The 26284-nt window shown below is 36.1% G+C and overlaps 1 protein-coding gene across 2 annotated transcripts in view; it reads right to left on the reverse strand.

The window, feature by feature from the left end:
* LOC120624794 (TNF receptor-associated factor 4) overlaps nt 1–26284 on the reverse strand; it is a 155895-nt gene that overhangs the window by 107507 nt on the left and 22104 nt on the right. Inside the window, exon 1 of one of the 2 annotated variants that reach the window (XM_039891535.1) lies at nt 13597–13709. The exons of the other annotated variant lie outside the window; for it this stretch is intronic. Coding sequence (XP_039747469.1) covers nt 13597–13631 — 35 coding nt within the window. The 5' untranslated portion in view covers nt 13632–13709. Of the gene's footprint in view, nt 1–13596; nt 13710–26284 lie in introns of those variants that run through there. 2 annotated transcript variants of the gene reach the window in all.

The following is a 26284-nucleotide window of genomic DNA, read 5'->3' on the forward strand; positions in this document are numbered from 1 at the left end:
GCGAATCTCCAACGTTTCAGAGTTTTTGCGTTTTAAGCTACAAAATATTACTTGTTTCAACGGTCTTAAAAGCGTTTGAAGACTAGCAATCTGCCCATGGCCAGCGTGGTGGACTACGGGCTACAACCTGAGTAAAAACTCGTGCCCTGTAGAAGGCCGATGATGGGTAGATAAAATTGACGTAGAATTTCTCTCTAGGTCAATGCTCGATAATGAGTGTGTCAAACAAACAGATAATTACGCTAGTGATACTAACGTAATTCAGAGGGCTTTACAACGGCCGCTTGAAGCAGTATTATTTTGAAATTGTTAACATTTTACATATTTTATTTATATATATTATATATATTTTATTTATATATTTGTATAATTTTAAATATTATTTATTGCACCACCTACCTCTTTTCTATGTTTTTTCCTTTTACGCCATTGGTTGCCTGGATGAAATCGCTATGTAGTGATAAGGCCACCAAATTGTACTCTCTTGCTATGTATTTATTTCTCTGTAAATACTTTTTTTTCTTTGGTGTATAATAAAAGTGTATTCATTCAAAGTGTATTCATTTTACTCCAGAATTATAATCTTTATTTCTAAGATGTTAAAGTATGTATGGTATTTCAAAATAATAATCTGAGAAAAGAGAATGGGTAGCTTAGTAGTAAAGCGCACAGGCCGCGATTGACACAGGTTAAAATCCTGGCGGTTTTGAAATTTTTATATGCCTTTTAAAATTTTCATATTTTTAATTTAATTGTAGGTATATTGTAGGTAATTGTTTAATTGTAGGTAAAAACATATTAATAAAAATTACGAAATTAAAAATAAAAATATGTTTTTAGAAATGGTTTGTATTATTTTTGTCATCGAATGTGCGGATCCCTGATAATTAAAAGAATATGATAAGTATCTTACGGTCACGCGTGCATTACATTCAATTAATATTAATAGTTAATACTACATGCAAAATCCATTGCAGGATCAATAAATCTCCGTTGCACGGTCCATCGCGTCGATTATACCCACTTATACCGATTATTAAGCAAAACGCTCGGCCGGAAACATCGAGAGCGTCACGCAAAAATGGCCGTGTCTCAAAACGCATAACACAGAGATGTTGGCATATAATTTCCCTTCCATTACCAACTGATTAATTACGGATGACAAGAGAAAAGTGTGATGTAGTTCTACAGAATTTATCATCATCATCAAAGCCTATCATTTAGATTTATTTATATACATATTTTTTTAAATATTTGTCAATAGTATTGTTGTATTTATGTAGTCTAGTTTATGTATTAGTATGTTTTTATTCGTATGTATGTTTTACAACAGTGTACCCCACCTTTTCGTTTTTATTTATAGTTTTCCTAATCCTAAGGTTGCCTGGCTGAGATCGCTACTTAGCGATAAGGCCTATAGCCTTTTGTATCCTACTACATTCTTGAAGTGTTTGTTATTTTTTTTTGTTTTTCTGAACTTGGTGTGGTGTACAAGTAAAGAGTATAAATATAAAAAAATAAGCCTATAACAGTCCGCTGCTGGACTAAATGCCTCTCCCAATGGGATTGGAGGGTTCCCCCATAATCACAACGCTGGGCAGACGGATTGGTAATCCCAGTAAATGTAGGTAAGGTAGTAGAAGCATGTCTGGGAAGAGTACAACGGGTTCCCCGGACGTCCAATAAATCCAACGAGAGGGACATGCCGTGGTGGTTTTTAATTCGGGTAAACGAGTCTTACATAACCTCTGTCCTGCCCAAAAGGACAGAGGTAGCCATCAAGCTTTTCCACCACGACAAAAAAAAAAAAAAAGGTAGTAGAAGCATCAAAGACGCTGTCAAACAAATTACCAGATGAAATACTTATACATAGATACTAGCTAAACCGGCGAACTTCGTACCGCGGATCTTTTTTTTTTTATGAATTATAGTAATATTTTAATACTTATTATCCTATTCCGGTCCAAGAGAAATCCAAAAAATCAAATATCATAAAAATTGCCGTTCTTGAGTTATAAATGGTTTAACTAACACAACTTTCTTTTATATATATATATATATATATATAGATATGATAAAAGTGCTTGGGCATGAATTGCTCTTACTTCATAGCTAAATATTAATTCAACTGTGAGATGGTGATAACAAAAAAACCTGGCTAAGTTGTGGGCTCTTCTAGGACCAGGGCGCGTTTGTAACCCTCCTAGCTTTAGTTTTAAGTTAACGAATGCAGCAATCACTTAACATGTATTAACGCCTGTGATAAGGTCTTCATGAATAAAACATTTTTGAATTTTAATTTGCTGATGCCCCTACTACGTTAGTCGCCCTTTCTTTAGTCGCCTCGTAAGATACCCGCGGGAAAGGGAATGGTGGTGGTGACGAACGTATTCTGATCTGCCGTCACCACACGGCATATTCTTAGGGATTCGCATATGTACGCACAGTCAACAAGTTAAACTATTCGTAGCAGATTTTTTATGCTATCAAACGGAATAAGTGCATATCGAGTTTAACAGCCAGTAGGTTGATAACGCGCCGTGGCCGAAGTATTTTACGACAGAGCTTCTTTTATTTCAAGTAAGTACTTAGATACTTGCTTAATATAGGAACTTTTGATGTCGAATCGGTCTGTTTGTCTTACTCGTTATCGCAGCCTAAATCTAAGAGAAATACAAAGAAACTTAGTAGGTACTTGTACTTGTCCAGTATTAACATTTTACAAGAATTATTAAACTAATTATTCTGTCTTCTGCGAGGTGAAAGCGGATCTGTCTGCTAACAAGCAATTAAGAGATTCATCAATATAAAACATTTTTCCTAGAAACTTTTTTTTGCATAAAACATTGTATACATCTTTAGTCTTAATATACGACATGCAAATCTTAATTTAATCAAATTCATTTATATAATAACTCAAAAAACATCAAAATAATCAAAATATGTCGGCTGAATATAATAAAAATGTAATTAATTCTACTGTATGGAATAATAAATTTATAATCATGGAATGTCAATTAAAAAATAACATATAAATTAAATTAATACCTGAATAAATTATATTTTATTATTCAAGAACTCTCTTACCGAGTAAAAGCATTTATCAACCAGTCACGTACTTTTGCCTTGAATTTAGCAAAGAAAATAGCAAATCTTTTAATGATGTTTCTCAAAATGTGGTACTTTTTGTAGCTGTATATCGTGAGGAAAGTAGGATTTTTTGCACTAGTGCTTTTTACTTTTCGAATATTTTTATTTAACTAACTTTTCAAGCCATACATCCATTGCATTGAAACTTTGAATATTTATATTGAAAAGTGTATATATTTAAAAAAAATTAAATTGCGCAGATACCTTCTTATCAAAAGGTTATCTAACAGTATTAGCAGAGTTAAAAAACAGGAAATGTGTTGGTATTATGCGCTTAAAGCGTTGATCATTAGACTCTATCAGGCTGTCCCTCTAAAAAGGAGGTATTTCTTGAGGAAAGTCATTTTAAATACTTGTTTTTATTCGGACGTGCAATAACATATATCCGCACTTGTATCAAAATGTTCTATTGACACATTGTTCTAAAGTTCTAAACTTGATTTGATTGTAAACGTAATTGCATGACTTTATTCGAAAAACTTTGTTTTAATGTAAATATAAGTAGATGATAGCTATAGAGTTTTTCTTAATGACAAGGTTGCTTGGAAGCATCCGGCTCCGCTTTCATCTCTCACAAGATAGAAAAATGAATGTTAAAATATAAAATGTAAATTTTTGATGTTGGAAAAGAGCAACTGCTGAGTTTCTTGCCGGCTTCTTCTCGGTAGAATCTGCCTTCCGAACCGGTGGTAGAGTCACTACACACGGACAGACTTGACGTTTCAAAAGTGCTTGTATTAGGCCTACTTGAAATAAATGAATTTTGAATTTTGAATTTTGAATTTTGATATCACAGATTTGCCCGGTAAACGCTTGTTATGGGATGTTCTCGCTGTTATTCGAACGCTTCATTAGTTTTACTTTACTTTCTAATTAACCTACGCGATACATAACTAACTGTTTGTGATCAACCATGCACGTATCGTAAATTACAAGGATTTACTGGGGTTTTTAATTAGTTAATTTTGATGACGGGGTGCGTACGCGGAGCTCATAGATATCGGTATCAATATTAATTGTATACTATAATGCACATAGTGTTTATTAGTTTGTCTAAAGGCGCTTATCTCTGGTACCTACTACGGGTTTATTTTTAACCAACTTCAAAAAAGGAGGAGGTATATATGCCTTTTTTATGTTTGTTCGCGGATACTTTCAGTTTTTTTTTTTGTTGCAAAGAAGATATTTCAAGGATGGTCACATAATAAGGAAATAAGGGTTTAATTATGGCAGACCAGAGAAATTGAGGGGGCCTTCCGGAAATTGTAGGGGCGACTAGTGCGGTTTTAAGTTTTTCAATAAGTATTTTATGTAGAAGGTTATGAGCAGTTGACATTCGGTTATTATTACTTATTGATACAAACCTACACACTAAGAATCGAGAAAAAACTTTTTTGACAATAAAAAACCGACTTTGTTATAGTAAATTTTCTACAAAATGTTTAAATCTGTGCCAAGTAAAATTTAGAAACTACTACTAACTATGTACGTACTTTCCTTGCTTCTATATAAAAAGGTGTACGAAGTATACTTCGTATCCTTATTCGATCTAACCCAGTAACTTTTTACATTTTATGGCACCGACTTAAAAATGTTGTAGAAAATATTTATTTCTTGATTTTTTGTTGTATAACGAAGTCGGTTATTTTTATCAAAAAACTTTTTTACATTTGGTAGTCCATTTCTTGAGGAAGGTTATTGGCTATTTAAGATCACGCCTAAGGGTCGTACCTGGGCCGTACAACGAGTAGGCGCTGTTACCCGTGACTTCGTCCACATTTATTAAGGGTTTAATAGCAAATCCCGCGGGAATTGTTAGTTTCCTTGGGATTAATAGTTATGTGGTATTTTTAACTGTCTATATCCGTGTGCCAAAGATTGTGTGACATTGGGTAAAACGGACAAGTTTGATTGGGCAAGATTGTTTAATCCTAACATAATATGTAAGGTAGCTTGCACTCTGCAGAAGGATAAAGGATACTAGTACAATTGGGAAAGTAGACGGTTTTAACAGGATTCAAAAATCGAATGCCTAAAGATTTAGGAATTGCGTAGAGTAAGAAAACGTTTTCTAACTCTTAGAAGATGACTAATGACTTGGTGCCATCTGAAGCCACCGATTCGACGGTGTGTAATCTTTAGGGAACTCATAAACTGACACTTGAAAGAAAAGATAAAAAAATCGGTTTTTAATAACCTTAATTTCATATGAAAATTTGATAATACAAACTCAAAGTAAATTTTAAACGGGTTAGGTTATAAGACTTGCCTAGTGAAAATCGATTGGTGAAAGGTAAGAGTATGCCTAGGAATCTCCGTAGACTAGTTGTTACTCACTTAGGCATTGACGTGTTTGTCGTTAATGAAAACGGGCAAAATAAACTAATAGTTTTTAATTCCATAGATTACCTACCTCAGATGAGTGATCAGATTGTATCTTTTGTCCATAATCATTTAAGTACCAGTGTTACAACACGCAAGCCCGTATCTAGTTCAAAACAAAGCGACCAGTTGTAACTGAAACCGATGGGAAACCGCAAGCCTTCTCCCCTCGCCGACCGCCGTGCTCACCGGGTTCTACAGACACTTTATTGGGTTAAGTAACTGCCTACTACTATCTTAAGTACTTTATGTAAAATATTTACATTTAAAATTTCAAAATTCTTGACTTTCAATAAAGTGTACATTATCCTACTAGTCAAGCCCTTTTATTTGATACCCATAAATTCAAATTAAAATTCAAAAATGTTTTATACATGTCGACCTTGTCACAGGCTCTAATGAAGCCTTCATACATATAACATAACATTAATGTTAGTGATGGTAATAACTGCATTCGTTAACTTAAAAGTAAGGCTAGGAGGATTCCAAACGCGCCCTGGTCTAAGAAGAGCCCACAACAAACTTAGCCAGGTTTTCTTTTGTAATATTGAGCGAGTTGCGAAAAAAATACCATTCGCCATTTTTATCCGGCGGCCATCTTGTATTTTAAATTTGTCATAGTGGATATAGTATTCTAACAGTTAATACCTTTCATTATATAACAAATGTTATCCGTAATTTTGTGAGTGGCGGTTATTTGGATCGATTTTCATAGCATACATATACAAATACATAGCTAAGAGCTCTCCCGACTACTTCGCCTTTGAAACAAAAAAAAAACAAAACAAAATCGATTCGGGAGCTACGAGGCCACAGATAGACATACACACACACACAGACATGACAAACTTATAACGTCGTTTTTGCGTTGGGGGTTAACAAAACAAAGCGGTTTCTCAATAAAACATTACGATAAGCTTTGCTGTGCCCGAAAACTGTTGATTCAACAACCGGCTTACGTTTCCTCAAAGCTATCTGACAGCTTGCTTGAGATGGTACACATACTGCTTATATAGCTTTATATTGTACACTTGATACGCACGCTATGTTTGGAAATAAAATAACAGGCGGTCATGGGCGTATCCAGGGGCGAAAATGTATAAACTCTCTTAAAAAATGTATTGCGGCTACGATACAGACAGACAGGCAGACATACAGTTAAAATGGAAAAAAATTGCAGTATCGATGGCTTCAGTATCGATTATAGAAATAACCTAAAAATATTTTCATAAAACAGCCTGAACATAAACGATCTGACCTGAAAAAAATACGGCCCTTGTCTGTAGAATCTGCTTCCGAGAGAGAAGAGAGATAGAGTCAGTATTTTAGTAGAGCCACTCCAAAAATACTGACTTGAAGTTTAAAAAGTACCTATAAAGTAGGCCTACTTGTAATAAATGAACTTGATTATTTTTGATTTTAACCTGACAAAAAAGGGGGAAGTAACTAAAAAAATTGTGATTACGAGTCCTATTCTCTTCGAGTCTTTCCGTTGAGCAAATTCGAAATTTATTAAACCAGCAAAGACTATTTCTAAGATTCCACTGCTAAAAGCTAAACGTTTTTAGCAAAAATTACTTCAAGATTCCTGGCATTCCAATTAGCGAAGAGCCCGCAAGTGGAAGTGTGTCAACGAGATGCACGGTTTGTTTGTTTGCTCGTACACAATCGCGTTGCGACACACATCGGCGTGTTACGTAAGGCATTTGCAAAACCGGGATAGCAACTGACCGTTTACGAGTTTATGTACGTCGATCGGTGCTCGGGTCAATAGCTTTCTAATTCATTGCCTTCTTTTATACATCATTATCCGCTGTCCCACAGCTGGACACAGGGCTCGTCTCTCATAACAGAGACGGTTTTAGAGACTGTTGGGCTACCTCCTAGTGCAAAGCTTTTTCTTTGCATCTCTTTATTTTTATAATAACTAACGTACCGAACAAAAAAATTATCATCAAAATCGGATCATAATAATTTGCGGACTAAAATACAAAAAAAAAAACATAGTAGAATTGAGACCTACTTTTAAAGTCGTTCCAAAAATACCTTTTATTAGATACATGCACTGCTTTGTCTAAGAAGGCTCAGAGTCACTCAGCGGGCGATGGAGAGAGCTATGCTAGGAGTATCTACGTGATCAGATCAGGAATGAGGAGACCCGTAGAAGAACTAGGGTAAACGACATAGCTCAGCGAGTCGCGAAGCTGAAGTGGCAATGGGCAGGGCACATAGCACGGAGACCCGATGGACGTTGGGGTCTTAAGGTTCTGGAATGGCGACCCCGCACCGGTAAGCGCAGCGTAGGTCGGCCCCGAACGAGGTGGACTGATACAACGCGTGATTTACCCAACCTCCTCTCCCAGGGCATGGAGATCCACTCCTTGCCCTGGGAGAGGAGGCGCGGTAAATGACAATGGAGTATCGAGATATGGGACCACGGACGGGTACAAAGTACAAGCGTCAAAACGGCGCTACGTTCTCGAAGTTTGTACTTTTCGTCGGATATCCGCTGGCGGGGTCGCGGTCGTGTGTGAAAACATTTCCATTTATCCGGTGCCAGTAGCTCATGAGAAAGACCCAGTTAGAGGCTGGGTTCTTATGTTATTATGATATAAACGCTGTAATAAAGTGATGAACAAAATCGAATTGACTACGTCTTAGACTAAGTTTTTATTTATACTCCACAACGAGTAAAGAAAATACAAAAACAGACACTTTAAGTAGTAGGATACAAAAGGCGGCCTTATCGCTAAGTAGAGATCTCTGCCGGGCAACCTTAGGATAAGAAAAACTAAAAAGAAAACTAAACTGTAGTCGTACACTGTAAAAAACATACTTACATACGAATAACTACATAGGTTCTAATAAATATAACAATACTATAAATAAATATAAAAATAAACAAATTAGCATACGTGAAGCGGTGATAGCGCAGTGGGTAGGAGCTCGGTCCACTTTCAGGGGGCCGAGTTCGAATCTCAGCACGCATCTCTAACTTTTCTAAGTTATTGGCGTTTTATGTAATTAATAATATCAATCACCCTAGAAATACATATCTAGCAGGGCCAGCGTGGTGGGCCGTAGTCCAAAAACAACAACAAAATTAACCCCTTCTCATTGTGGGAGGAGTCTATATAATGAAATGAACTTAAATATGAGTTAGAAGAAATATAACTTTATTGAGCGAGATAATGAGCCTTAACAGCATTTATATCTTTATATACATATTTCTTGTGTGCGTGGTTATGTCACTGAACTCCTCCTAAACGGATGGACCGATTTGAATGCATTTTTCGGTAGCCCGGCAGATGGCGTTGGGGTCCGCTACTATATTTATACATTTAGACCAGGTTTTCAGATCAGGAGTGTTTTAAATTTGTCTTTAATATGTTTTATCCCGCGATACAGCTTTTATAGGTACCTACGGGAGGAAGGGTTCAAATGGCTCTCAAAATCAAAGTCAAAACTTTTGTTATTTAACTAGACCTCCTATTATATTATACGTACCTAACTCCCTACATATTATAAAGTCGGCAGAGTCGTCAGGATCGTAGTTTCGTCGTCGTCGGTCAGAGAATAACTCAGGCAAAAAAAAGGAAATAAAGTTAAAGAAGCAACGATCTTTTTACTAGTGATCGGTGTGGCGAAGTAAATAAAAGTTCAAGCACTTCAGTTGATTAGCATACCTAATTCCTACACTCTCGACGCCGTACCCTTAATTCAGGATTGGCTCACGTGCAATTGAGAAGTCGCTTTCAAGTATCGAAATAAGTAAATAAATATACTACGACAATGCACACATCGCCATCTAGCCCCGAAGTAAGCGTAGCTTGTGTTATGGGCACTTAGAATATACATATAAACACCCAGACACTGAAAAACATTCATGCTCATCACACAAATTTTTACCAGTAGTGGGAATCGAACCCACGGCCATGGACTCAAAAAGCAGGGTCGCTGCCCACTGCGCCAGTCGGCCGTCGAAATACTTAAACATTAAAGTAAAAAAGGATCTTATTTATATTTTTACAATATCTACATTTTCTTAACAAGTGCTTTTGGCAGAACCTTTGTAAAATTAAAATCTGAAGTACGGGATTTACAACTCTAATATGAGCCTGTTAAGGTACGATTTACTCTGAAAGTGAAGGGTTTGCGAGTAAACAAATCTCGCACTAACGCTGCTGGTAATGAGATGAAATCCGAGGCTCTGCTACGCGTATCGACGCGTTGACCGTTAGGTCGCGAGTAATAGGATCTTCCGCGCAAACCAGTCGCGCTTCCGTATCGCTTACAAGTTTACATGCTAGAACCGCTATCATGGTAAACAGTAATAATTAGGCAGCTTCCTTACCATCACTTTAATTATGGAAGTCCACTGCTCAACATAAGCCAATCGTTATCGTTATCAACCAGGGTTGCCAGATCGATTCTTCCTGTTATCGGGATCAATAACCCATTTTTCGGGATTTTAGGGCTTTAATTGGGCGAAATAAAAAATAAGTTAATAATATTACTTATACATAATATATTAAGTAAACAAACATTTTTGCATTGCACTGTAGATATAAGAAAAAAAAACATAGCAGGTATTTGTGACACATAAGATAAGAAGCGAATGAGCATGTTTATTGCTTTGTTCTTGAAAAAAAAAATGACCAAACACTTATGTATTTGTCATTTTTTTTGTGTGTTTGCAAGTTTCATTTGTCGAAAATGTGAAATTAAAATTATCGAACTTGTTTTTCGGGAGATTATTTGCTTTGTCGGGAGTCTGGAGGACATACAAAAATTCGGGAGAATCCCGCCGTTTCCCGACCGTCTGGCAACCCTATTATCAACCCAATTGTAATACACATCTAAGCACGCGTCTTCCTTAGTATATAATACGTTTAGGTCATAGTAAAACACGCTAATCAAGTGTGCATATCATGTTTCTTAGCAAGGTATATTAAATTGCTTAAAACGCACTTAACTTCGAAAAGAAGTTGGAAGTGATTGCTGTGATAAAACTCTGTTGACTGTGAAAGATAGGCCGTGAACTTACCCACAATTATTATGCATTTTGAAGCGGTGTTAGCGCATTGGGTGGGAGCTCGACTTCACTTTTGGGGGCCGTGTTTGAATCCCAGCACGCACCTATAACATGCACCTAGTCTTTCTAACTTATGTGCGTTTTAAGTAATTAGAATATCATTTTCTTCAACGGTAAAGGAAGACATCGTGAGGAAACCCGCATGCCTGAAAGTTCTTTATAATGTTCTCAAAGGATGACTGATGCAGTGGGTTTATGTGATGATGCATTTTTATTTCAGATGTTACAAAGTACAAAGGGTTCTAGCAACAAGGTACAATGCGGATTGCGGATTAGTTGGATTAGAACAATGACCAAGAAATTTTTAAGTTATTAGATGTAAGTTGCTTAAATAAATAAAATTAATATACTACGACACGACTAAATATACACACATCGCCATCTAGCCCCAAAGTAAGCGTAGCTTGTGTTATGGGTACTAAGATGACTGGTGAATATTTTTGTGAATAATATACATAAATACTTGGAATATACGTATAAACACCCAGACACTGACAAACATTCATGCTCATCACACAAACATTTTCCAGTAGTGGTAATCGAACCCAAGGCTTTGGACTCAGAAAGCTGGGTCGCTGCAAACTGCGCCAATCGGCCGTCAAACTTTTGCTTTGCTTTAACGTAGAAGGAAAACATCGTGAGGTAACATGCATGTTGAGAGTTCTCGATAATGTTCTCAAAGGCGTGTGAAGTCCACCAATCCGCACTTGGCCATCATGGACTAATGCCTGAACCTTTCTCCATTGCGGCAGAAGACTTGTGCCCTGTAATAGCCAGTAATGGATTGGTATGTTTATGAAGGTAACCACATATTAGTGACTAAAACTGGGACCGATAAGTTAACCTACTGCTTATTCAAGACTGGAACTGCCATTTTTTGACAAAAGGCACTAACCTAACAATGTTAATTCCTGTAGCTGTATGTGTGTGTGTGTGTGTATGTATTTAATGCAATTGGTTGCCTGAAAAATAAAATATCAAAACTAGCTAATCGATAAACCAAGAAACATCTAGATTGAACACTCGATTGAACACTCCATCTAGTTTGAATACACAATCTAGATTGAACACTCCATCTAGTTTGAACACACAATCTAGATTGAACACTCCATCTAGATTGAACACTCCGTCAAATAAAAACATAACAATCAAATCGCTGGAACGACACAACGCACATGCAGGATAACAAACCGACAAAGCGGTTAAATTAACAGAAACCCGGTTTTAGCGATTAAATAAGAGCTCGTTTATTAAATCACTCACTTCACTGAACATAAATAAAGACTTTAAATTAAACTGTACATGTATATACATATAAATAACAATATACTATTTGTATCGGAATAAATAAAATTTATATTTATAAATTAATAGTAATTAAATACATTAAAGGTACCTATCGTCCCATGGCGAGAGCTAGAGGAGGCCTTTGCCAACAGGCAATCCGAAACTCGGGACATAATTAATTAATAATTTAAGTACATAATTTGAATTCAATATTAATGTTGATATAATACCTAACCTAACAATTCAATATATTAATGTTTATTAAATTTAAAAGTATAAATGTTTATTAGTGTGTATGAAATGACGTTTTGGAATTAAAGGCTATTTTATTTTATTTTATTTATTTTTATTTATCGTCCCATCTGTCACTTATATTATACAATTGACGCGATAGCCTAGTGGGTAAGGCACCGGCTTCCAATCGTCAAGACCGAGTTCGAGCCCCAGAGACTTTTCGGAGTTATGTGCGTTTTTAATTTAGCCAATTGAAATATCATTTGCTTCCTTGCAAACGGTGAAGGAAAACATCGTGAGGAAACCTACATGCCTGAGAGTTCTCTATAATGTTCTCAAAGGCGTGCCGCGTGTGAAGTCCACCGATCCGCAATTGGCCAGCGTGGTAGACTACTTCCTAAACCTTAGCTATTCTGAAAGGAGATCTGTGCCCTGTAACGGGTTGATGGTGAGAGTGATCTCTACATTACAGTATTAGTGTCAGATCGTACAAAGTGACACAAAGGCAAACGTCGCCAATAAAGAAGCTACTGGGTTGCGGTTCGGTTTAAAAATCTACATGCTATAGTGTATTATAACCTTGCAAAGACTCAACATTTTAGGCCAAATAATACACTTATTTAATGTAATTTTGCAAACCTAGTTGATAACAAAATACGATGCAACTAAAGATTTAAACGCGCTTACATGAAAGCGTTATTTTAATAGTCCTAAAATTACGCGGCGGCCGAACACGCGGAGGTACATCTTTGCAGGTAGATATTTTCCTCAATCCTTGTCCTTATTCTCAATCGAGCCTGACACTGACGACCTAACAGGTCAGTGGTTACGACTTAGATAAGTGGGAGGTCTAGGGTTCCACGGCGGGGAAAATTGCGAAGTTTATAATTTATAAATTTTCTCTGGTCTGGCCTGGTGGGAAGCTATGGCTACCAATCTACCAACAAAGACGTGCCGCAAAGTGTTTTAGCGTTCCAGTACGAAGCCGCGTAAGCACCGTTCATAAGGACCGCCCGCTACTATCTTAGACAGCATCATCACTTACCATCCGGTGTGATTTCAGTCTAGGACTGACTTGTAGTAGAATTAAGTTTTTAAAAGTACATCCTTAGTCCTTAAGATCTATGACATCCAAATCTTAGAGATTAAGATTTGCATGTTATAGATTATGACTAAACATGTATACCTACAACGTTTTATGCAAATAAAAGAATTGAATTAAATTGAATAAAAGAAAAAAAAAATCGAAAAACGACGCGGCAATACATTGGTTAACAGTTAACAGCGTACATTATTGAAACATTTTATTCTGGGAATATTACTAGCCCTTTATATCTCTTTCAAATATGAAACAAGCGCTTCCAACATCCCATCCTATCAACAAGCCAACATACAGTAAACGCATACAAACGCAAACACTTCATGTTCACAGGCGCACTCTAACTCACCTGTTCACTTTAAACAGAAGGCCCATCGGGGTCATTTCAGTTTACTCGAAAAATTCTCTTCCACACTTCACTGCAATAATTTTCACTAAACAGTTCAAATTAGTCCGGATTGTTTAACTATAACAGTCACAAAAAGTTCCTAAATCAAATACGAAGTTCGAAACAAAAAAATATAATTCTACACAATATTTATTACCAGTTCAAAAAAATTGTCACTAGACGTTCGAAACAAAAGTTTTTTAAAAATAGAATTATGGAATTAATTAAAACAATAGACGCAATATTTATAATTGAGAATATCGTGTATGGTATATTAAAACGTTCACGTTAATATTCTGAATATTTTTTTTATAAATATTGAATTAATATTGTATGCGATATTAATATTATTTGTGTGATCGTATCGTGTCGCTCTGTATCAGAGGGTCTGATCGATGTAACGCGTGGTGGCCGAGCGGCGGTCGCGAGTGTTCTGTGGAGGTGACAAACAGTCAAACAATGGAATGAGCACTAATTATACAAGTTCTCTTCGTGCGTTTACAGGTGGGAAACCTTTATTTTAACAACAGCAACCTAACAGCGGCAACTGGAATTCTTATTTTAAACACACAAAAGTGTTTGAAATAAGAATACCAACCTATCTTTTGCTTTTATTGTTTCGATTAAAACTGGTATTCTTATTTTAAACACACAAAAGTGTTTGAAATAAGAATACCAGTTTTAATCGAAACAATAATAGTAAAAGAGTTTTTCGTGACATAGTTCGCCCGGGAAAGTACGCCATGGTTATTTCTGCCCCCAAGTAGCATTGCTGTGTTCCGGTCTGAAGAGTGTGGTTGCCAGCGTAATTACCTAGCGTGGCTTAAAATGTACGTCTTAAGTTGATGGGAACATGGCGGTATTTAAAGCACGTGTCCCTCGCATTGCCAGGTGTTGCTCTGTTAATAGGCGATGGGCTTCAACTAACCATCAGGTAGGCCATATGCTTGGTTCGTCAATTATAATTATAAAAAAAAACATTTTTTTTATAGTCATAATTGACGAATCAAAAGATAATTTCTCTTTTCGTTAATTAGGAAGATGAATTGTGAATAATACTATAGCCTGAACAACAATAAAATATGAGTTTACATTAGCAAAAAGAACTAATCATATCTTTTGTTTTTTAATTTGTTACATTTTATTGAAGAAATAAAAAAATTTTCAAACATAAAAAAACAATTAGGACGATAATGCTCGCTATCATCGTCGTCCTAATTCAAACCTGTCCTGTAAGTCGTCCTGTCTAACGCAAACTTTCTTGACGTCACAGCTTTTGAGATAAGATAAACATTGTAACTGCAAAGGCTATATTAATATCATCGTCGTGTCCACAGCTGGACATAGGTCTTTTGTAGGGAGTTCCACAATCCACGGTCCTGGGCCGCCTGCCTCCAGCGGCTCCCAGCGACTCGCTTGATGTCATCTATCCACCTTGTTAAACGAGGTATATTAAAATATTTGACTGCAATCTCACCTGGTGGTAAGTAAAGATGCAGTCTAAGATGTTAGCTGGCTAACTTAAAAGGGTTTTGAAAGGTATATCTTACTCATATAAGTTTTTACGCGGCGTCGTACTGCATCTTAAAATCACTCGGCCGCACGTTGGCTTGGTGGTACCGCGGCCGGAGCGATTCAGAAATTCAGACCAAAAAAAATTCCAAATTATAAATGCCCCAGCTGGAAATCGAACCCGGAACCAACAGCTCGACATGCGCCAGGGAGGTGGACATTTTCGGAATAAATACAATTTTTTTTTTTTTTTTAGAATAAATAAATAAATATACTACGACAATACACACATCGCCATCTAGCCCCAAAGTAAGCGTAGCTTGTGTTATGAGTAAATATTTTTTATGTATATAATTCACATAAATACTTATAATATACAGATAAACACCCAGACACTGAAAAACATTCACGTTCATCACACAAAACATTTTCCAGTTGTGGGAATCGAACCCACGGCCTTGGACTCAGAAATCAGGGTCACTGCCCACTGCGCCACTCGGCCGTCAAATGTATGAAAAAGTCTGTATAGTGTTTAAATTATAAAGTATCCTACCTACAAGGCTACTTCCCATCGCTCATGGTTTATTGCGACCACATCCGCGCACGCGTCTCCACAGGATGCTATCCCAAACCAACTCCACCGTCCACCATTACCGCCTTAACTTAATACGCATAAAGTCCATTTTCCTATACCCAACAAGCTGTATAATCTTGTTATTATAAAGGCGTTTTGAACACATCCGCAGGTCATTTCTCATTGCTCAAAATGAGATTTTGTCTGGCTTCGGTCGTCGCTAGTTACCATAGGGATTTTGCGTTCCAGTACGGTGTTGTGTATATTATGTTTAGAGGTTTATTATATATAATTTTTAATATTAGTAGGATAACCACTAAAATATCAGTCGTAGCTTGAGGCATAATTTGGCGAACGAAGTTATCACCATGCCCTTACAATTATGTAAACATATATGTATGAACGCTATGTGCCTGTAACAGGCTTATATGTGTATATTATGTTTAGAGGTTTATTTATAGTAATAATTGACTGACAGATGTCCCAACTGATTGTTAGTAGCAAACGCATGTCAACAAACGAACTTTCGCAGCAGGGCTTGCACGGGCAAGAGACAATTATCTCCCGGGGGGAAAGGATAAACATGAAATGAAAATTCACTTTATTGTACACCAAATATAAAAAAAAACCAGCATTAGAAAAAAAAGGAGAAAAGGTACAATAGCCGGCCTTATCGCTTAAAAGCGATCTCTACCAGGCAATCTACGAACTCAAAATGAATACATGAAGTTGTGAAGAAGGGTAAAATGTATCTTCTTATACAGCTTTATCTACTGATAAACGACCTAGGCATCTTAGCATCGTTAGAGTCCATGTAGAACTGAGGTGCATCGATAACGCAGTGGTATTTATATCAAAATACCCACCAACTCAATGTCATGAACATTGGTTGTTAATCAAATATCATTTTAATTGATTCTTGAAAACTATCTATTAACTATTTAATAAAATACCTGGCTAATATGAATTTATAGTTATCAAAAGTTTAATTATTTACCCACTTTATAATTTACTGTAACACTACTCTCAGAGCATTGGCGCACAAGTGGAAATAATATACAAATATATGTGTAATAATAAACAGGGGTAAACTTCTCCTATTCCATGTTCCCGTGCTTTAGAAGTTGGCCACGTTAAATATATCCCGTGTCAGGATATAATCGGGAAATATAATTCTTGCCTCCTGCCGACAAAAATTTTATCCCCCGTTTATATCTCCTATTATATATATATATATATATATAATAATATCGAAATAATATATTATTTGGATATTATTACCACTTGTGCGCCAGTGCTCGAAGAGTTGATGAAGCTGTGGGAGAAGATAAACTTTTATCCTTTTCCCGAGGAGATAATTGTCTCCTACTCATTCTCATAATCTTACACGGGAACTATTCGAGAGATCGGTATAGAAAGTGCATGTCCTTTTCCGTAGCATAAGGCGACATGCATAACCCAATTTCGAAGATGTCCGCTTCCGGCTTAGCTCGCAAACAATTTTCAATTTTCCCTCGGGAACTTCTTAAGGAATAGGGATGAAAGGTAGCCTATGTTCTTTTCCACGTGAAAGACTACATGCATGCCTAATTTCATCCACATTATTAAGTAACAAACATCCACACTTTCAAATTTATAATATTAGTAGGATAACAACTAAAATATCAGTCGTAGCTTTAGGTTTAAGTTGGCGAACGAAGTTATCACCATGCCCTTATAATTATGAAAACATATATATATGAACGCTTCATAAGTGTGATAGGCATACATGAAAAATCAAATTTTGAATTTGAATTTCAGTCTTTAAGATCCTAGTAAAGCCCATTTCTATAAGGATTATTTCATTATACATGACGCCACTCTGTCGCCGGTAATGTACTGTTCTTCATATAAAGTTGTTTATTTAAATGACAATGGTATGATGACCATTTTGGTGTAAGCTTATTACTGGCTGCTTATAATAGTGTCAATTAGAATACAAACTAAGTGTTTGGCACGTACTGAACGCGTACCGATACTCAGTGGCGTGCACTGAGTATCTTACCAGGGTATGCATACACCAGGAAAATTGCATGAAACGGCAAAAGTTCTCCTTTTATACGAGTTTCTATATCAATTTAGGGTAGGCAGTGCTTTTGTGGATGTATGAAGTGCACGCCACTGCCGGAACTTGGCGTCTACGACTTAGATAAAACGCTTGTGCGTTTAGGCAACGCCATGATCATTTCTAGCACGACAGCATGCTATTAGCAAGTGACTGTTAAAATTAAGCATGCTAATTATTATTTTTTTTTAGTTGTAATAAATGGAAGATCTTTTAATAAAAGCTGTTTCAAAATCTTTCCATCATACATGTATTGATTTTTATTGTATCCGTAAATATACCTTATACGTTTCTATACACAAATACGTCAGTCATCATCATCATATCAACCCGTTACCGGTCCACTACAGAGCACGGGTCTCCTCCCATAATGAGGGGTTAAGGCCGTAGCCGCCACGCTGGCCCAGTGCGGATCGATGGACTCCACACAACTTTGAGAACATTATGGAGGACTCTCAGGTATCCAAGTTTCATCACGATGTTTTCCTTCAACGTTGCAGCAAGTGATATTTTAATTGTTTAAAACGCACATAACTTGGAAAAGTTAGAGGTGCGTGCTGGGATTCGAACTCGCCCCCCCAAAAGTGAAGTCCTACCCACTGGGCTATCACCGCTTATAAGTCAGTAATAAACAAAAATACAAATAAAACTGTATCAAGATTTAGTAAGATAACTAGTTCAACTACAAACACAATTTACTCTCAAATATTCAATTAAAGTATACATTTAGCACACAAAAAAGTGCAATACCAAATTCGGCATACAAAACCTGCGCATATAACAATGTACGGAATGTTTTAATGCTATGTTTTTGCATGTGACGCTATGAGAACTGTCGACAGATGTCCGTCTGTCCGTATCGCGCTATAGCTGAAGAACCGGTAGCAATATTTTCTATACTAATTAAACATTACCGTGATGCAAAAAGACTAGAGTTATTCAAGTTTGTGTCCAGAGTCCAGACCAATTATAAGATGCGCCCGTTTGACATAGTCTTGGCATTCGTTGTACATCGTAATAATGATTATCATTTCAACCCATTCCTACTGGCCAACTAGTTGGCAGAATGAAAGGGCTTAGGTCGTAGTCCACCACGCTGACCAAGTGCGGATTGGTAGACTCGACAAGCTTTACAGAACATTATGGAGAACTCTTAGGCGTGCAGGTTTCCCTACGATGTTTCACCGTTAAAGCAAGTTATATTCAATTGTGTAATTTAAAAACGCACATAACTCTGCAATGTTAAATGTGCGTCGAATTCGGTCCCAGCCGATGCCCTAATAATAAGGCTATCACCGCTTCGAAGTACGCAGGACGCAGTATATAGAAATGTCGATAAAGATGTGGTCGGACATGGCACTGTGGCCTACACTTTACCGTCTACTTACTATAAACACAGTATTTAATTAATCATGTATAACGCGTATGGCATGATTGTAACCCCTGATTATTATTTCTTTATTTTGCTTATTTATAGTTTAATTATTACTGAGTATGAATGAATGAATGAATGAATACACTTTTATTGTACACCACATAAACATAACAAATTAAAAGTAAAAATTTAACAAAAGGTATACAATTTGGCGGCCTTCTCGCTACATAGCGATCTCTTCCTGGCAACCAAAGGCGTTAAAAACAGCTCAAGAAGAGAGGTAGTTGGTGGTGCATTTAACTGTACTGTGTTGCAAGTAAACATGCATAAACCTATATATGCAAATATAATATGTACATATAACAAACTTAAAAAAAAATATACATAGATAGTGATAATAATTAATATATACCTATATAATTAATATCAATAATAAATAAATATATACAATATTGTCAAACCACCAATAAAACAGAAGGGAATAGGCAAGTTAAAGATCCGCAGATGCAGACAAAAAATGATCTTTGACAAGTTTTTTAAAAATGGTAATGCCTTGCCTCTCGGATTACAAGAGGCAAGGCATTCCAAATCTTAACAGCCTGAACAGTGAAAGATCGGTGGAAGAAAGATGAAGTATGAGTATATGTCAATTTATTTTATTAGTTTCACTGTAATCAAAATAACATGCTATTTTTTCGCTATAGTCTCTGTAACCCTAAATCTGGTATTTATACAGGATGGTTTGACGACACATGAACTAGACACAGTTCAATTTCACATTAGCGTACTCTATATATTATAATTATTACTGATCTGTTTTAAAAGCCTAATAAATAAAGCTTAATACATAATACTCTCATTTCATAAACTTTTTGTACAATGGTTTAAACATTGCTGCCACCAGCTCCCGACCTATAATATAGGACCAGTTGGACCCGTCATGCGTGGTTTATTTATAGGTAATTGATGAACAGTACTATGCGTCTAGAAACGTCCTAGAGCTAGAGCATTCGCTTCGGGACAAACGAAATACTAAACATAACAAGAACTGGAATAGTTCGCTTCATTAATAATTGAGGAATTAACGCCGAATGCCTCCGTGCTTCGCAGGATTTTTCGACACAAGAAGTGAGCTCTTGACTGTAGTCTCACTTAAATAAAAAACGTGTGAGCCGTCACGGGACGCCTGGCAGATGTGAAACAGCGAAATTATTTTCTGTAAGCTATTGCAGATATTGTATAATGAAAAAATAAAGCATTACAAATTCGTTCCACAAATAAATAAAAAAATACAACCAAATGGATAACCACTCCTATTTGTGGGTCGGTTAATAATTACTGTTTTATTACAAAATTAATATTCATTTTAGTGTTACATACTAAATACGAAAATTCAATCATATGGCCTGTGTCGCAACGCCAAAAATCAGGTTTACCCTTGCCTATAGATGTTTCACATAAAAAAAAAGTTTATATATAAGTACTACGACAATACCTACATAACCAATTAGCCCCAAAGTAAGCGTAGCTTGTGTTCTGGGTACTAAGATGACTGATGAACATTTTTTGAATAACGACCTCTCTGACGCAGCGGTGAGCGGTGCGGATTTAAGTGGGAGGTCCCGGGCTCGATCACCGGTAGGGGCAATTTGGGAATTTATAATTTCAGAATTTTCTCTGGTCTGGTCTGGTGGGAGGCTTCTTCGGCCCTGGCTAGTTACCACCCTACCGACAAAGACGTGCCGCTAAGCGATTTAGCGTTCCGGTCAGATGTCTTTCGACCACTTCCTCGTTTAACGCATTTTTTCAAACCGAGAAACAGTTAAAAAGTAATGTAACCGTAACTAGGTTAAAAAGTACCTACTCTATGTCCACCTTATGAGCAAGATGTGGCAAGTTTCATCAAGACCAGTTCAGTGTTTAACCCGCACAAAAGTCGCAAACAAACAAACACACACTTTGAAACACTCGCATATTTATCATAATAATAGTATGGATATCTTATCCTTTCTCTACCATCAAAAGTAAAACAATACGACAATTTCGCATGACAATAAACTCTATACCTTAATGTTACACTGTATTGTTATAAAATCTATGCAGTTTTGAAGAACAATAAAATCTAATTAGATAAAAGCAAACGAGGAACTTGATGTGTATCGGGTGATTGTCCGCGGCTGTTTTATCGCGGTGCCGGAGTTCGATTCCTGTTTGCATTCCGGAGGCGATCGTAAAACTCTACACAATGGATGTTTCAAATAAGCACGTTATACAAGGTGGGTGTAGCTTATTTCCTGCATTTCAGTATTAAACACTAGGCTGTTTCCAACGACGTTTCAAAAGTGCTTATATAAGGCCTACTTGAAATAAATGAATTTTGAATTTTTGACTTAGTTCGTGTCTGTTTCGATTTTGGATGTGAAACATCTATAGGCGAGGGTAAACCTGATGTTGGCTGGAAATACAGACCGTGGCGACGCCTTCTGATATTGGTTTGTAGTTAACTTCTTCTTTGTCGTAACACTCTTGCCAGAGTGGTCGTGGTCATCACGGTGGGACATTGTTTGTGGCAGTTGTTACTCGCCTCACGATCATTCGCCACTTCTCCCTGTTTGCAGATAGCCTGGTACACTCATGCAAGGGACCTCCCACTGAAGATTTGATTTGATCGAGTTAACTTACTCGTACATTAAATTTATTTTAAAAATCGATTATTTTTCCAAAAATTATTTATCATTCCTAACTGTCTACTTTACCTTTACATAATGGTTAATAATTTGACTAATGGTATAAGAGGAATGGTGGGATCTTGAGAAAAAATAAATACATGTATATCATATCATATCGCCATAATATGTGGTATCACGTATCTATAAAGTGTCAAGTATAATCATGTGATATTTTATGATTTTTTCCGAAATCCCCCCCGCCTAACTTTTGAGCCAACACATGGTTAATCAGTATAAAATAATACTGATCTACGCGAACAGAGCAGTGAAGCCGCAAGCAAAGCTAGTCTTGAAGAAAAATACAGCTATTCTATGACACGACACCTCTTACTACCTTCGCATAGTGCAAACAATCACAAATGCGATGGCAAATCACGCCGTTCTCACACGTCAATCGCAATCTATGTATCACAGATATTACTAACGGTGCACTGGCAACAAAACTATAACATTGTTTTACGACAAAAGAAAGTATCGTGAACTAGCTTAAAGTCGGTTATAGCTTCTAACTTTATGAGTATCATGAGATTTCTAGAACGCAGACTAATTAGGCGTAGATTAATTAATTAATTAATTCGTTTAACATTCGATTTTTACGTACCGATTTGACTAATCTTTGAGTACAAAATTAATAATAGTGGGTTTGTTTATAAAATGCTTAAGAAAGATATCCTTTAACTGGTTCAAGAAAGGTTTACTTTTAAGCGTAGACTGGGTTGATTGACCGCTCGTGTTCAATCTCGTACGTTGTACCGCAGGAGGCAGGATGGCATGGACGTGACAATTTTTTTATATAGCGTTCTCAAATAAATTCTTTCAAATTAAACTTTTAAATATGTACTTTCTTGGATCAATGATGACGGGCTGTAAAAATAAAGTGTTAGGTGCTTTGCAAGGTGTATAGGTAGCTACATACTACCTTTACACCAAAAAAAAAGCAACGCCAGAAGATTGATCGTTATAACTCAAAGGAATCGCCATCCACTTTATTTTATTAAACTGTAATAAACGGATATCCGGTATGATCTTGACTGGTTCGAAAATCACTTGGCTTAATTATAAATGTAATTAACGGTTATTACGCACGCATTATGAGGCCGTAAAACGTGTGTTATGTGGCCCTATCGGTTTTATCATTTCTGACTTTTTGGAGTACGTACAGTTCGAGAGCCGTATTTGCTATGACATTTCAATTTTAACAAATAGATATATATTTTAAAAAATCAAATTGTTACTTTAATTTAATTTAATTATAATTTTTGTTTAATTTAATTCCTAGTTGTGCACACATACAGGTTTTCGCTTAGAACGAAACTTGTTATTATCTAAGTATTTTTAGATCTACCTTTAGGTTTTTTTTGAACTTTTTTGTGTTAAATTCATGAATAAATACTTGAACAACAATACGAAGTAAGGAAAACAGCAAACGAATCTTATACTAATATATAAAGCTGAAGAGTTGGTTTGTTTGTTTGATTGAACGCGATGATCTCAGTAACTACTGCCCCGATTTGAAAAAATATTTCAGTGTTAGAAAGCCCTTTTATCGAGGTAGGCTAAATCACGCTAATACTTATAGCACCAATGAAGAAAGTATCAAAATCGGGGGTTTTTTTTTTCCTTTTGAGAGCTTCCACTGAGTGTGCTGTGTTTGCGTAAAATTTCGTACGTGTTGTGTTCAATTATGGTGTTACATAAACAAAATTGCACAAATAAGAATCATTTAGCAAATAAATAAAAAAAAAAACAAAAATTCGAGATTCTAAAACAATTATTTTCTACAAATTTAATAAAAGTATGGACAAATTATTAAGTATGGATATACTTTGAATCCAGTTCGCTTTTAAATACTTAGTAGCAAAGAAAATATCCGCCATGACAGGTGAAACGCCGAATGACGTCACGTCTATATAAACATAATTTTGTACCGCTTGAACTTGAACTTCAATCAAGAAATTGGTGATCATGATGACATTATACTTTCAACTTACTTATTTTACTGTACGTTTTGTGCAAGTAAAAGTGGCTCTACCCTCTCCGTCCTCATAAGAATTGGCTGAAGTATGCTGTATTTACGAATATTTTTTCGCATTACCTTAAATAATAGCTTACCTGTAATTTTATAAGTATTGCCTGCTACTTATAAATTTACAGGGTATATTTACTGGATGCCATGGGAAATGCAAATTTCATGCTCTAGAGAACTCTTCAATGATATACTTGATACGATAATGTGGCCGTTAAGACTCAAGCTGCACGAAACTATGGATCGAGTATTCTGTCAGCCTTCCTGGCGCAGTGGTGAAGGTTATGGTATTGCAAGTGCGAGGTTGCAGGTTCGAATCCGGGCGATTTGGGAAAAATCAGATCTTTGAAAACATTATTCTGCTCTGATCCGGTGGGAAGCCTAATACCTACCTGATGTGGCGTTTGGCTACGATGCTGCGTAAAACGTATAATACAACTGCCATAAGGTTAAGCCCGCTACCACCTTAGGTTGCATCATCACTTACTATCAGGTGAGATTGTAGTTGTAGTGGAGTAAATAAAAAAAATTAAAACTATTCATTTCGCTCTAAACAGCTCCCATTAACATTTTAACTATAATTATTGTCTTTTAACCCCAACTTTGGGGGTAGATTTCCCTAATAAAAAGTAGCCTATCTTACGCCCTGTCTATAATAGTTCCAGTAGTTCTGAAAATTATCCGAAACAAACAGACAGACGGACGGACCAAAAATTTTAACCGTTTATTTTGCCATAAGTATACTTTCATATGCCTTTAGTAAAAAGGTGTAGTTTGATATAAATAATATATAAAATAAAAATTAAGAAGACACTACTTTCTGTATTTAGTACATTATTCTACTAGTCAAGCCCTTCATTAGATACCTATATTATTGATGCAGTTGTTTAAAAACAAATATAATTCGTCATTTTGTAATGGCTTCTTAGATTAAACTCGTGTTGAGGGAGTCCTGAAAAAGTATGTAAACCCATGCCAAAAAAATGCCAAAAATCTGTTTTTTTTCCTTTTGCGTCTTTGGTTGCCTGGAACAAATCGCTATGTAGCGATAAGGCCACCAAATTGTACTCTGTTCAGTTGCTCTATGTGTATATCTCTATAGCTACTTTTCTCTTTGGTGTACAATAAAAAATATTCATTCACGCCGTCGTTTTTAGGTCGGGAGTTAAAAATAGACACTTGATTTTTATTTATTTGCATACATAGATTTATTAATGTCAACCATCAGAGATCGCTGTGCAAGTTTATTTATTCAATAGGAAGCCAACGTTATATATGCTATTAATCTATTATAAACATAATGATAAAATTAAGTATAAATTATACATTGTATACCCCACTTACAAGCTAATGAAACCTGTATGCATTATGAAATTTAGACGTCCTTCAATAATATAAAGACAATAATACTTACAATACTACTAAAATTAAAAATTTTACACACACTAAAGTATTTTTTTTAAATGTATTTCGTTAATTAATATTTATTGTAGACGATTAAAAATGCCTTTTAACTTAAATCTAAGGTCGTTGAGAAGTTACAAACTTAACTGCTTCTGACTTCCAAGTATGCAGTATAAATAAATCAAAAGTTTTGCATCTCGATGTAGGTACGTATTAAACAATATAAAATTATCTTTCAATAAAAACCGTGGGAACGCATTTGCATACAATGAGTTAGCACACGACTCCATCTGACTAAGTTAAAGCATTCATGTTAACTGCAGTTAAAACTCGGATAATTGCAGTTACGGACTCATCGTTTTAAACCTACCGCACGTAGTTAAGTGTTAAATGAAGATTGTTGATATGTAAAATGCAAAGAGTCATCTTTGTGTTCGTGGGAGTTTTTTAATATATGAATAGTGGGCAAGCGAATAAACAAATCACGTGATGTTAAGCGATTACCGATTATAAACATCTGCAGCTCCAAAGGGAAACATGGAAGTTTCGTACAATCTTCTAACCACGGTGGTTCACCCGTCCATGGTTCGTATTCCGTAATAAAAGATAGCCCATGTTTCTTACTGTATAATTTTCTAGTAAGTAACATCAAAATAGGTACAGCCGTTTCCCTGAATGGGTCTTATAGGAATTTGTTTACCCTTTTATTTGTTTCTCAATATAATAATATCATCATCATCATATCAACCCATTTCCGGCCCACTACAGGGCACGGGTACAACTCCTCCCACAATGAGAAGGGGTTAAGACCGTAGTCCACCAAGCTGGCCCAATGCGGTTTGGTGGACTCCATTCACCTATGAGAACATTATGGAGAACTCTCAGACATGCTGGTTTCCTAACGATGTTTTTTTTCACCGTGGAA

The sequence above is a fragment of the Pararge aegeria genome, chromosome 6 (genome assembly GCF_905163445.1).
Source record: "Pararge aegeria chromosome 6, ilParAegt1.1, whole genome shotgun sequence".
Taxonomy (NCBI): Eukaryota; Metazoa; Arthropoda; class Insecta; order Lepidoptera; family Nymphalidae; genus Pararge; species Pararge aegeria.